Source organism: Cervus elaphus, chromosome 10 (genome assembly GCF_910594005.1).
Source record: "Cervus elaphus chromosome 10, mCerEla1.1, whole genome shotgun sequence".
NCBI classification, from domain to species: domain Eukaryota; kingdom Metazoa; phylum Chordata; class Mammalia; order Artiodactyla; family Cervidae; genus Cervus; species Cervus elaphus.
Window position 1 is genome coordinate 23,884,207 of NC_057824.1, and position 14,289 is coordinate 23,898,495.

General features: G+C 48.5%; 1 protein-coding gene across 1 annotated transcript in view; it reads right to left on the minus strand.

The window, feature by feature from the left end:
- Positions 1-1,137: 1,137 nt before the first annotated feature.
- Positions 1,138-14,289, minus strand: part of EMP2 (epithelial membrane protein 2) — a 44,042-nt gene continuing 30,890 nt past the window's right edge. The window contains exons 2-5 of the mRNA XM_043914302.1: positions 13,010-13,141; positions 9,153-9,243; positions 5,716-5,862; positions 1,138-4,656 (exon numbers count right to left, since the gene is read on the minus strand). Of these exons, the coding sequence (XP_043770237.1) occupies positions 4,469-4,656; positions 5,716-5,862; positions 9,153-9,243; positions 13,010-13,087 (504 nt within the window). The 5' untranslated portion in view covers positions 13,088-13,141 and the 3' untranslated portion in view covers positions 1,138-4,468. The remainder of the gene's footprint in view (positions 4,657-5,715; positions 5,863-9,152; positions 9,244-13,009; positions 13,142-14,289) is intronic.

The window sequence follows — 14,289 nt, forward strand, 5'->3', positions numbered from 1 at the left end:
ATGAAGTCCATCTCATTCATTAAGACCATAAAGCAAAACCACCCTACTCTGCTGCTACTGGATCCCTGACTGTCAAAATGTGTGTGATAATAAATGTTTGTTGTTTAAAAAAGTCCACATGAGATCTCTGACTGGCTTAGCCTTCCGTGGTCAGAGGAACTGAGAGCCTTCAACCCCCAGGTACCACTGACACCCTTTGTACCCACAAGAAGGAGGAAAGGGCCTCCTCCCCACGCCCACCTTAGATACGGCCTTGGAGGACTGTGGACTAGAGAGATCGTCACGCTGAGCGGAACCAAACAAATCCTGCATTGACAAACCCCTGGTCTTACTCCCACCATGGAAGGGAGTTCTTGGAACTGGTAACCGGCAGGGAAACCATGCATGGACCACTGGGCACTGATGCTTATCCTGCTCATCCATTTTCCAAACCGGATCATTTATTGTAGACCTCCTGCTCCTTTCTCCCTATTCCACACTGGGTGCCTTTGGGAGCCTACGACGACTCTAAGTCACAGGTTGCTGGGCCGTAAGGAGCCACACTGGGCCTGATGGATATCAACACATCACCAAGTGACCCTGGAGTGGTTGTGACTTCAGGGTGTGTGTCTCCTGGCAAGGGGTATGATTCATTTCATGAATGTATAACTTTTGACTACTTTTGGCATTCCTTAGGGAAAAGTGAAAGCTCTGCTTTAATTTTTCTTTCTTTTTTTTTGGGGGGGGGGAGAGTGTGCTTTTATGATAATCTTCTTTTCATCATCACCCAACCCTTTAAAGCAGAAGTCTTTTAAATGCAAACTGAAGAACAGGACTGGCTACATAACTTGTGGAGACCATCGTAAAAGGAAAACGTGGGGCTGTTTGTCCAGATATCATTAAGAATTTTAAGATGGTGCTAGCCGATCATTAACCAAGCGTGGGCCCTTTGAGGTGTGGGCAGGTTCCTCTGTCACTCATCCAGAAAGCTGGCCCATGAAAGCAGCAGATAGGCTGAGAAACCCTCCTATGACCATCTTTCAGCCCCTCCCAGCTCTCTGCACAAGCCACACGTTAGGACCCTGCCACTCAACATGGCAGCTTCTTCCTCTAGATGTTGGCAGCGTTGGGAACACTGGAGTCTACTGCTCTGGGTAATCTGGTTTTAAACTTTATTTTTCAATGTACAGTTTCAGATTATACAAAACATAGAAAATGGACTACTTTAAAGGCACATTAAGTAGAAAGTATCTAACTACTCTTAAAGTCACATTTGTCCCCAAATCAAAATTCAAACTTAACCTCCACACCTTTCCCTAGCATCTCCCCATCACCACTGCACCCCCCCCCCCCCCAATATACAAAACTGTCCAACTTGCTGTATTGTAAGTAATCTTTCAAATTAGCGAGTTTAGTAATTCCCATCCAGACAGATTTTAAATGAGGCTACAGCATCTACTCAAGCTCCCGCATTTAGTGTGCTTACATACAGGCCTGGGGGGTTAGGTTTCTTCATCACCAGTGAATACAGAGCATCCTAGGGCTTCATCCTGTGGATTAGGGATGCGCAGAGGCACACAACCCATTGCAGAGAACGTGGGGCCGGGTGGGGGGAAAATGTCTCCAATTTTCCTGTATTCAGGTATGAGTATATACATTCACGCAGAGCAACAAATGAAGCATTCTCCAAACTTATTTGAACAGAGACCCAAAGTAATTTTAATGCGAGTAACAAAAATGAGTTAGTCTGTCTTCATTCATAGCCCCTCAATGAATTACAGTACTTTATAAAAATGTCCTAAAATATGCAAACTACAGTTCCCTCAAATGCAGCCATCATCAGTAATACATTTGGTCCTAATATTTGCCTCTTGGATGTCTTAGCTCATTGTCTCTGTTGTTGTCCTTGAGTAACTGATCATGAGCACCAAGGGCCGAACCTACCGGTGGGTAAGAAGGCTGGGTACTGTCTTGCTCATGCCCTCACTGCTTTTCCACCTCCCCAGGGCACATCACGTCGTGGGGGGAAAGGAAGCTCTGTTGCTTCACAAAACCTTGGCATCACAGATGGATGTGGGCGCTGAATGCTATACAGGAATAGTGGAGAGACCGGCCAGGGAAATCCATGGGTCATTTCAGATCCCACTCCTAGAGCCTTTTGGAAAAGGAAATCCATTCATTGCTTGGCGATGAAGCTTTCTGAATTCTGATTCTAAGGGGTTCTGCTTGTTTCCACTGTGGCTGTCAGGGAGTTACAGACAAGCCACCCGAGCAGAAAGCTTGGGGGCACTTACACCTACCTTCCTCCAGAAGATGTGTGTAGCATCCCGCCAAACCCAACGGTGTAGCCTGCACTCCTACCCCAAACACGACTAATGAGCGTTTTCCAGAGGCAGGAAGTGATCATCTGGCCCCATGCCCCACTGTGCCGGTGGCCTCTCTGCAGGGAGGGGAGCCCTGTCTCAGGCAGGATGTCTGGATAGGCCTATGTTTTCAGAGCCTTGCACAGTGCTTGGAACACAGCATTTAGTATTCTGCTGAAACTGAAGGCAGTGAACGGGTAGATGGAGAGAAAACCTGATCCTGCATGAAAGAGGTATCCATGGAGACCCTGGATGACTTAAACCAGACATTTCCCCAGCTCCACAGGAAGTGGGCTGACGCTTCATTTAGCAGGAGGTCATTTACACGGCACCAGTGCTGACATGCGCAGACGGGTCCCAGGCACACCTCCCAGCAGCAGGCTCTCAACACGGGAGGGAACAGGGAGTGAGGGGCAAAGGGCTTCTCCCATAGTCACGTCCTGGGGTCCCCGTGCTGCCCCCCACCTCACGGCGCTGAGGATCCTCCCAGAGCCCTACTCCTCCGTGCAGCCTCGGAGTCCCCGGCTGCACTTACCGGGACCCTGGCAGGCAGCGTCCCACGAGAGGCACGTGCACCCACTGAAGTGTGAGAACCACGGCAATCTGGGGCCCTCCCGGGGCTTCATTCTCTGTCAGGACCCTGGGCCCCTCCAGGGAAGGAAGCGTTCTCCGGGTGCCAGGCGGCCTGCGCGTCTCCATCCGCGCCACCTGCCTCGGCTGAGTGGAGCGATATTCAGGCTGACCTAAATCCTCCCGGAGTTTTTAAACCCAGGCAGGCACAGTGCGGGCCCCCGCCCATTCCATGGACCTCTCTTCTGAATCCTTGGTTGTGTTCTCGGCAACCTTCACCGCTGTTTGTAATTCGTTTCCCTAATCGGTTTTTAATCTGTCTCCTCCGTTAGACAATGAGCCCCACGAGGAGACAGGCTGTCTGAACATGGTTTCCCCTGTGCCTGGCACAAACACTCCATCACTTATGTGGACGGATGAATGAATGGCGAACAGTCCTCTGTGACTCCACAAGTGAGGCGTCGTAGGGGTCAGGCAGCCTTAGAAGGCAGAGCAGGAGGAGAAGGGAGAGGCCTTCTGAGTTAGGGTAGGGAGGAAGCTGTATCCTCCCCGCACCCCACTCCAGGGTGTTTGGCTGTCAGGATGCAAGCCCTGGGACTGGACTTTGGGTGGTCCAGATGTGAGCAGCTGTGGAAGGGGCAGTGAAGAATGAGCCACTGCTGGAGGCCAAGGTTTGGGCTTTCAGTGCAGTCTAGACCCACCTCCCCAACTCCACACGATGAGATCTTTAACATGTATGAGCCGGTTCTGCTCACCTGGCCCTGGGACAGCCACGGTCCTCAATTTTAAGGCACCTGAGCATCACCAAGAAGCTTGTTACAAATGCAGGTTCCCAGGCCCCATCCCCGAAGACTCTGATTCTGTAGGTCTAGGGAGGGACCCGGAGAGCCTGCATTTTACAAGGTGCCCAGGGGATCACGTGTGCGCCTAAATCAGACCCCCAGATTAAAGCTCACCTTCCTGAAGGCAAGCAGGTACACTGTCAGCAAACGTGGGTGGCACTTTCTGAAGCTAGTCCATGACAGGAGGGTTGGGGCTCTGGTCTGGATGTAGACAGAACACCGGGGGGTTTATACCCGTCTCTCATGTGGAACTTGGCTAGGCATCCAAGGAGGTTTTCTCCCGTACACGGACCCCGCTCCCCACCTTCCACCACTAAACACACGGATTCAGTACAGTGAAGCTGAGGTGACGGAGGGGGGCTCAGTGTAGCCCAAACCTAGGGGAAGATGCCCCCAAGACCTGGCTTTCTCGGCCTCTTGTCCATCCCATTACATCCCCGTGGTTAAGAAAGATCCTGCTGAACACTTTTGGATTTGAGCATTGCCAAGATTTTTGGCTTTGTCGTGTTGAGGCTTTCGGATGGGCGGGAGGTCTGAATTCCAGCCTTCATAGTCTAGTCTCTGATCTCAAGAATGTAAAAACTCCTCCTTTGGCTTTTAAAGGAAACAATGTGTTTGCTAGAAAAACCACACACACAAAAAAACTGATTATATACAAAACGGTTATCTGAACGTGGATTCTGAACCGGGCGAAAGCCACCCAGCTCCTGGGCTCTACTTGCGCTTCCTCAGTATCAGATACATGAGGCCGCTGATGAAGGTGAAGGCAAAGGCCACCCAGGCCAGGATGAAGGAGTAGCCGAAGCTGCCGCCCGACGTCTGGGCATACAGCTCTCTGTTGTTCTCGTGAATGTCTTTGCGCCGGTCTGTGTAAATGGAAGCTGCGATCATGACACACAGGCCTGTTGGAAGAAAGCCAGGGCCCAAATAAATCACAGACCACAGCGTGCACCGGGGACCCGAGGGGACTGTGGTCGGAGCTGAAGACAAATTTCAGGCTTTATTATTAGTAGGCATTTATTTTAGTCTCTTGGAAAGATTACAACTAGCATTTTGTGGCAGAATATTGCCCTGTAGCCATTCAGCTGCCCATTCTTGCTGGCTGAATCCAGTATTGTTTAGACAGCCAGCTACCCAACCCAGGGGGTCATAACTGCTCCAGGCCATGGGTCAGCCAGGCAGGAAGTAGTTTGCTTTGCAGGACACATATGGTCTCTATTGCAACTACTCATCCTGTCCTGTTTACTTGATATAGTTTATGGTTTTATATGTTCCAGTTCTGGCCACAGAAAATTCTACAGTAAAAGTTATTACACCCTGAAAAGAGGGAGATGAGAGAGAAGAAAGCATTTTTTGATGCTGTATTTTCCCTTGCTTACTGCTTTAGAAACTCTTAGGTCAGGATGAATGTCAAGAGCTGCAGCAGCCCTTTTGGGGCCATGAGGAAGCCATCACTGACACTCTGAAGGTGATGGCATGGAAGGATGGAAAGAATGGAGGGTTCCTGATGCTGCTGCTGAGCTGCCAAACCAACTCCGGCACCTTCCACCTTCAAGCTATTTGTTATATTAAAAAAGTAAAAGTTTTGTGTCTGAAGTCATTGCTAATTGGATTTCTCTCTTAATCACAGCTGAAAACATCCCTACTGAACCATCAGCGTTCACAGATATTAGTGGTACAATGAGGCTAAGTACCCAGATTTTCCTTGCGGGGAGAGCTATGCCTCTCTCCTCTCTACCAAGACAGCAACTCCTACTTACCCTACAGATCCTAGCTCAGGCTTCACATTTTTAGGACGCCTTTCCTGACCCTCTAACTAAATCCAAACTCTGAAGTGCACAAAAATCCCAGCTGCTGACCCCTCCTTTCCAATTCCTCACCTGCCACGCTCCTCCCACCAGAATACTCATGGTTGGCTGGGAAGGGAGTGTTTATTCTGGGAAGCCCGTCATTTCACTTACAAGCCATGAGCTGGATGATGGAGGTTAAAACAAACCTCTCGCCCTGCTTAAGGCGGAAGAGTTGGAGCACGAAGATCAGAAAGGCGATGCAGCAAAGGATGGTGGACAGGATCATGGTGGCCTGGACCGCCTGCACCGTGGAGAAGTCTGTGGGGGAAGGGGCAAGAGTACGCGACTGAGGACCACAGACCACCTGGGCCCCTGGGGAGCACAGCGACAGCTCCAGAGCAGGGATGGTGGGAGCCAGGAGGTCACGAGGCTTCCACTGGCACAGAATGAGCACACGTGCAGCCAGTGGTCATCCCGACACCCACTCTGTCCACTTCACCAGATGAGCCCCAATGTCCTTATCTGGAAAAGGGTGTGAGGACCACCCACTCTGCAGTCCTCCTGGTCTGGGTATTGCCCCCGGATGCCTGGCTCAATGTCGGTTTTTTTTAAGTACAAACTCTCAGATCCTGAAAGATTCTGGATCAAGAGGTTGGAATGGGATGGGTTGGGTGGGGATTGGGGGTCCTGCACCTTATAAAGACCTCCAAAGAGATTCTTAGACATATGGGGCTCATGGGGCTGAGGGACCTTCTGAAAGTGCCCTGTCGATACAAAATACCCTCTAAATATGAGTGTGAGCCTTGTGATTGTTATTCAGGAACAGGAAAAGTGAGGGTCTTTTCAGATTAGCCTTAGTGAGCAGGGCATGAAAGTTTGGGGCTTGGCACTGGGAAGTTTTAGGGGACAAAGGAGCTGGTCTCGGGTGGAGGGCACTGCATGTAGGAAAGACACAGCTGAGGCTGTGAAGAGGTCACGTGCATGCACTGGAGTCGCCTGTGTGGGTCTCAGTTTCCTCACCTGTAACATGGGGAGAGGAAGAGCTCCACTCCATCAGCAGGGGAAGGTGGAATGCTCGCAGCTATGTGAGGATTCCGGGCAGTGAGTGCATGCTTGTGTGTGTTCTGTCGTGTCTGACTCTTTGTAACCCCATGGACTGTAGCCCTCTGTCCCTGGGATTCTCCAAGCGAGAATACTGGAGTGGACTGCCATTGTTTTTTTCTCCAGGGGATCTTCCTGATCCAGGGATCAAACCCACATCTCCTGCACTGGCAGGTGGGTTCTTTACCACTGAGCCAGCAGGGATGCCAAGGATTCCAGGCAGTGCTGGCAGAAAGGGAGTCCTGTATAAGGGCTGGCTGTTACCACCAGGATGCAGCTGGTGAGGGGCACAGTGCCCAAAGCGGCAAAGGAAAACTTAAGGACAGATCTTTTTTTTTCTTCAGTTTTGCTGGAAACTGACTGAAGGGAAGCATGATTTTTAAGTACTTAATCCACTCTTTGGGCTTCCCAGTGGCTCAGTGGTAAAGAACCTGTCAAGGCAGGAGATGTGGGTTTGATTCCTGCATCGGGAAGATCCCCTGGAGAAAAAAAAATGGCAACCCACTCCAGTATTCTTGCTTGGAGAATCCCATAGACAGAGGAGCCTGGTGGGCTACAGTCCTTGGGGTTGCAAAGAGTCAGACACAACTAAGCATGCATGCACATGTAGAAAAAAATGAACTGTTTTAAAGCAGGTGTCAGGATGCTTTTTCTATAAAGGCTAGACAGTAAATATTTCAGGCTTTGTGGCTATACAGTCCCTTGTTCATTGCCTTGTTTTATTTGGCTTTTTTCTTGTTTTGGTTTTTAACAATGTATTAAAAATATAAAAAACCACTCTTAGCTTATTGAACTGAATCTGGCTGGTGGTTTGACAACCTGTTATTCTAAAGAAAAATAAGGGAATTCCCTGGTGGTCCAGCAGTTAGGACTCTGCATTTCCACTGCAGGTGGCCTGGGTTTGATCCCTGCTTGGGGAACTAAGATCCCACAAGCTATGCTGTGTGGTCAAAAAAAAAAAAATTTCTTAATTAAAAAAATAAAAGGTAATAACTTCACATGGGGAAGTGGTACGCAAATGACAGAAGCTTGGAAACGTTGCTTCAGAGCACCGCCAGTGTTGCCAGCTGACCACACACCCTGGCAACGATGAGGCTCCAACAGGGAAAAGTGGCTGTTTCCAGGGTCATGGCTTAGAATGGCAGAGAAACAGACCCAGAGGGGAGGCAGCGTGGATGGCGTCATGTGGCTTAGAAGGCAGGCTTCCAAGCTGGTCATGTCTAGACTGGAATCCTAACTCCATCACTCACTCCTGACGTTGTGACCTTGGGTTTCTGCTGTGTGCCTCAGTTTCCCCATCTTGAAACAGGGCCAGGAGACCACTTATGTGAAGGACTTAGCCCAGCACCTCCCAGTAAACCTTCAGTAAATGATGCCTCCTTTTGGTAGTTTTGCTTTTATTATGAATATTTCCATTGTTGTTGATGGAATGGTAAGATTTTACACCCCAGTGAGCAAGGTCCCTTTGTCCCTAAATGGGATTCTAGGAAAAAAATAAACATAAAAGCAGGATGCTCGTTAAGTCTGAATATCAGGACAATTTATTTTAGTGTGTGTCCCATGTAATATTTGGTACTAAATTATACTAAATTTTTCATTGTTTATCTGAGATATCAAATTTAACTGGCTGTCCAGTGTTTTATCAGCCAAAGTGACAAAGTGTCTCTTTTGTCAGTTCTGCAACAGAAAACTGAACCATTCACTCCACAGTGAAGGAGAGGGCTTGACATGTTTTTAGATGCGATTTTCTGTATTTACAAAACGCTTTATTTTTCTGAGGCTTCCCTGGTGGCTCAGTTGGTAAAGAATCCGCATGCAAGGCAGGAAACCCAGATTTGATCCCTGGGCTAGGAAGATCCGCTGGAGACGGGAATGGCTACCTGCTTCAGTATCCTTGCCTGGAGAATCCCATGGACAGAGGAGCCTGGTGGGCTGCAGTCCATGGGTTGCAAAGGGCCGGACACGACTGAGCAGCTTTCACTTCACTATCTTTCTACTGTGGCTCATGTTCCGAGGCAGCGCAGCAGAGCTGCTGCTGTCACCTGCATTGACAGCCGACGTTATTGAGAGTCCAGGCAGCACTCAGGTGACCTGCCCCAGGGAAGGTCACACAGCTCTTAAAGGAGCCAGCTCTTGAGTTTCTGCCCATCAGGCTGCAGAGATGTGGAGAAGTGACACAGATGTCTCTGAGCTATTTAGAGGAGTAGGGAGAAGATTCTAGATGAGGGCTGGAGCTGAGAAGGGGTGAGGGAGGGAAGCTCTGCTCGGTCAAGAGAGAAGAGAAGGGTGGGGCCCAGTGTACTGAAGTTGGTGCCCTCCAGCCTCTGGCTTCCCCCCTGCTTCCTGTCCTCAGCTTATGCTGAGCCTGCTCCCCCTGCCCTGGGCAGCAGCCAGGCCCCTCTGCACAGGCTGAGACCGAAGGAGGGGTGAGGGGTCAGACCACAGCGAAGCCCTTCTCCCGAGGGGTCTTTTTTCACTCAATGCTCTCCCATCAGCTTCACACTCACCTTCAACAGCGTCATTGAGTTCCGTACAGTTCGTATTGTTGACACACACTCTCCAGATGTCTGCAAAAAACTCCTCTCCTACCCACCAGGCCTGGAACACGACAGGAAAACACAGGGAAAGGGTGTTTGTTCATTATGAAAACAAAGGTCTCTAGGGCTTCCCTGGTGGCTCAGTGGTAAAGAATCCAGGTAAAGAATGCAGGAAACACAGGTTCGATCCCTGAGTCAGGAAGATCCCCTGAAGAAGGAAATGTCTACTCACTCTAGTATTCTTGCCTGGGACGTCCCATGGACAGAGAGACCTGGCAGGCTACAGTCTGTGGGGTTGCAAAGAGTCAGATACGACTGAAGTGACTGAACATGCATGCACGTGGCCAAAAAAGTAAATGTTAAAAAATTGTTAAAACTAAATTAAATTTAAAAATTAAGAGAAAAAGAGGTTTGGGGTGGGAATGTCTGTTTCTAACAGGCTCCCAGGTGATACCCATGCCGCTGGGGTGCTGACAGGGAAGGTCCAGGCTCTCCCAGGACTTGGGTGAGGAGGCGAGGCTCAGCTGGTGATGATAAGAGCAGATGGTGGTGAACTCCCCCGGAACGGCAGGGGCGAAGCTGGAGGGGAGGACAGAAAGGATAATATCTCGGGGGGAAGCCTGTTCTGATTCTCCTGCCTTCGGCCCGAGTGCTTCTGTGTCTCTCTGTGTTCCTGTTCCTCTTTGCGCCCAGATGACCTTTCTTCTGGGCTTCCCAGGTGGCACTAGTGGTAAAGAATCGACCTGCCAATGCAGGAGACATAAGGGATGTGGGTTTGATCCCTGGGTCAGGAAGATCCCCTGGAGGAGGGCATGGCAAACCACTCTGGTATTCTTGCCTAGAGAATCCCCATGGACAGAGGAGCCTGGCAGGCTACAATCCATGGGGTCGCAGAGTCAGACACGACCAAAGCAACTTAGCACACATGCATGACCTTCCTTCTGCTTTCCATCCACCCGAAGACTGGAATCTCCCCAACCCACCACCAATCACCCAAGCCATGGTCGGCCACTGAGCTCTCACTACGGGCCCCTCTAACACTGCCAAGTGTAATTTCTAACACATAATAAAGATCGAGTGATTCATCGACTGGTAAAAATGCCCACCTGTGTCTTCTCAGTAAGGCCCAAGGTAACAGAGACACCCATAGGAAAAGCTGGTGCTGTGGCTGATGGCTTTTCTGCCCCTAACGTTCATGTATCCCTTTCACTCTGTCTGGGACCTTTTCAGGATCCCAAGGGCTAGATACAAGAAACAGAAAAAGATTCTAAAAGCATGTTCAACTGTTGGTGGGAATGCAAACTAGTACAGCTGCTATGGAGAACAGTGTGGAGATTTCTTAAAAAAACTGGAATTAGAACTGCCATATGACCCAGCAATCCCACTTCTGGGCATACACACCGAGGAAACCAGATCTGAAAGAGACACGTGCACCCCAATGTTCATCACAGTACTGTTTATAATAGCCAGGACATGGAAGCAACCTAGATGCCCATCAGCAGACGAATGGATAAGGAAGCTGTGGTACATATACACCATGGAATATTACTCAGCCATTAAAAAGAATTCATTTGAATCAGTTCTAATGAGATGGATGAAACTGGAGCCCATTATACAGAGTGAAGTAAGCCAGAAAGATAAAGACCAATACAGTATACTAACGCATATATATGGAATTTAGAAAGATGGTAATGATAACCCTGTATGCAAAACAGAAAAGGAGACACAGATGTACAGAACAGACTTTTGGACTCTGTGGGAGAAGGCGAGGGTGGGATGTTTCGAGAGAACAGCATAGAGACACGTATAATATCTAGGGTGAAACAGAGCACCAGCCCAGGCTGGATGCATGAGACAAGTGCTCGGGCTGGTGCACTGGGATGACCCAGAGGAATCGGGTGGAGAGGGAGGTGGGAGGGGGGATCGGGATGGGGAATACATGTAAATCCATGGCTGATTCATGTCATGTATGACAAAAACCACTACAATACTGTAAAGTAATTAGCCTCCAACTAATAAAAATAAATGAAAAAAATAAATAAATAAAAGCATGTTCAAAACCATTTGGTTCACATAGAGTGGGCCTTTTGGATAATGGTAGGTTTCCAAGGCTTCAACAAGGTGGTCCCTGCCCTGGCCACTCATGACAGCTCTTCTAGAACCCCAGGAGCCCCAACCCAAACCCAATCATTCATCTCCCTCAGGGCATCTAGAACCAGAGGCCTCTGGAGTGCTTCAAATCCCAGCTCCGCCACTTCCTGACCTGTAAATTCCAGCAGGCACCTTAACTGCCCTAAGGCCCAGGTCCCTCATCATAAAATAGTGCCGGGAGAGGACAGATCTCGTAGACTTGAGGTGATGATCACATGAGATGATCAAAGGACCGAGCGTAGGAGCTCCAGAGTATGCAGCCTCTAAGTGACAGGTCTTATCCTGGTCCATGTTGCTATTATTATTTTGATGATTAACTGACAGGAGTCAATTATATGATTATATGCAGAATGACCTGGAGGCCACTTGTACAGTGCCCTTTCTGGCTTCCTGAGCAGAGTATCTGACTCTAAATTTGTCCACAGTCTGAAGCTGTCAGGACTGAAGCCAGGCCTTTGGATCAGGATGTGGGCCATAGGGAACATCTGGTTAAAAGCTTCATTTTTCTGCCGGGGGGATGTAAATCTATGCCATTTTTAATCTTTCATGGGTACGTGGTCAGGGTGGGGAGTGTTCCACTCTGCTGGGAAAGGCATGGTCAGGTGGGCTTGCAACAAGAATCCTGTTGGTTAAGGAGATGTCAGAGGCAACAGGAGCAAAGGTTACCTGGGATGGGTCACCTGAGGGATCTAGGGCAATGGTCCTCAAGCAAGGGTGATTTTGCCTCCCAGGGGACATTTGGCAATGTCTGAAGATATTTTGGGGTGTCACAACTAGGAGCAGGAGTGCTTCTGGAGACCAGGGATGCTGCTAAACACCCTATGATGTGCAAAGCACCCACAACAAAGAAAGTTGTTCAGTCACTAAGTCATGTCCAACTCTTTTCAACCCCTTGGACTGCAGCACACCAGGCTCTCCTGCCCTTCGCTGTCTCCCGGAGCATCCTCAAAATCATGTCCATTGGGTTGGTGATGTTGTCTAACCTCCCCCTTCTTCTTTTGCCTTCAATCTTTCCCAGCAACAGGGTCTTTTCCAGTGAGTCGGCTCTTTGCATCAGGTAGACAAAGTGTTGAGGTTTCAGCTTCAGCATCAGCCCTTCCAATGAATATTCAGGGTTGATTTCATTTAGGATTGACTGGTTTGATCTTTTTGGTGTCCCAAAATGACAACAGTACTAAAGTTGAGAAAATGACCTGAGGAGAGCTGAATTTAAGCCACATCTACAAAGGGCTTCCTATGGCTAAGGCATCTGAGGGGGACTCAGGGATGAGTGGACCATCCCATCCCTGCCCATCCAGACTTATATATGGGACGCTTCAAACTCCCACACTTCAGTCAAGAGTCCTAGGTCTGGGGCTGAGGAGATAGGTGTGCCTTGGTAGGGTGTGAAGTGAAAAGTCACTCAGTCGTGGCTGATTTTTATAGTCCATGGAATTCTCCAGGCCAGAATACTGGAGTGGGTAGCCTTTCCCTTCTCCGGGGGATCTTCCCAACCCAGGGACCGAACCCACGTGTCCCATATTGCAGGTGGATTCTTTACCAGCTGAGCCACCAGGGAAACCCTTGGTAGGCAGGATAACCCCAAATTATAATCACCTTGTGGGAGTTCTCAACCCTGCTTCTATTGACTCTAGGATCCAGGGGTTCTGGGAAGGTCAGAAGGAAAGGGAACTTACATTGTCAATGGTGGCGACGAAGAGCAAGGCTGCAGACGTGATGTGGAAGATGATGATGAAGGCCAGAAGCACCAACATTTTCAGGGGGCACCGTGGGGTGCAGAGCAGCGTTTAAAGCCCAGAGGAGATGTGCTAAACAGGGTGAAGGAAATTCAAATTTGTCAGTGATAAAGCACTAGGAAAGTGAAAAATTAAACTTTCATGGGATTTTAGAAAAGCTTAAACAGCGCTTCCCATCTTTCCTTTGCCTGGAGACATCACTGGACAAAGTCTGGCATGAGGAGCTGCTCTCTTTTGCATCCAGAGGCCAGATATTCCTCACGGAGGAGGCAGAGTGAGGATCAATTACAATCGCTAATTCAGAAGAGCACTGCAGTCTTCAAAGCAGCACATCGCGGGCACCAGGGCAGGAAGGAGCCTCTCTGAGTGTGCTCAAATACCGTTTCAGATCCCCTACCCACCAAGCAATGCCGTGGGGACTTCAGAGCACCAGAGTAAGCTCACTGTATGAGTAGCATTATCACAGTCCCTGCTGCCTTGCAGCATAACAAAGCAAAAGTGATCAACTAGGAAAATATTTCCTAAAGACCTATTTATAAAATTAATCCCAAAGGAAGTTGGTGCAGTCACTATGGGAAACAGTATGGAGGTTCCTTAAAAAGCTAGAGTTGCCATGTGATCCAGCAAGCCAGTTCCTGGACACACATCTTTGTATCGAAAAGATCCAAAGAAGAAAGCAAAGAAATTAAGTATTCAAAAGAATGCTTTGAACATCAAAGGACAAAAAGTAACACTTGGGAAAACTGATGAAGTCTTTGAATATTTGTAAAAAAACAGACCATCATGTTGGTCAAACAAAACGAAAATGTCAAGTAAAAATGTCACATCAACTAATCCAGGTGAACGAGTGAATGCTACCAACCCTCCAAATCAATACATGATTCATTCTTCTTTCACTCCAATCATTTGTGACCAGTTACCATTACTAAAATTTTGTAGAACATAAAATTAATTTTTAGTTTCACTTTGAAAAACACAGTCCAAATCAGACCTTGTTTTCACTATTTTATGATATTATAGCACCAGTTTTCAGTGGGTTGATTTTATTTTTTTAACCCTCTCTTTCTCTCCCTCCAAATACCCCATCCCCCCACACATTGTGTTCTGAACCATTTGAGAGTAGGTTGCCTATGCCATCTCTTTGAGAGAGATAAGTTTCATCTAAATTATTTCATCTGATTGATGACTGTCATTTATAAATTTATTGCTACTTCTGTCTT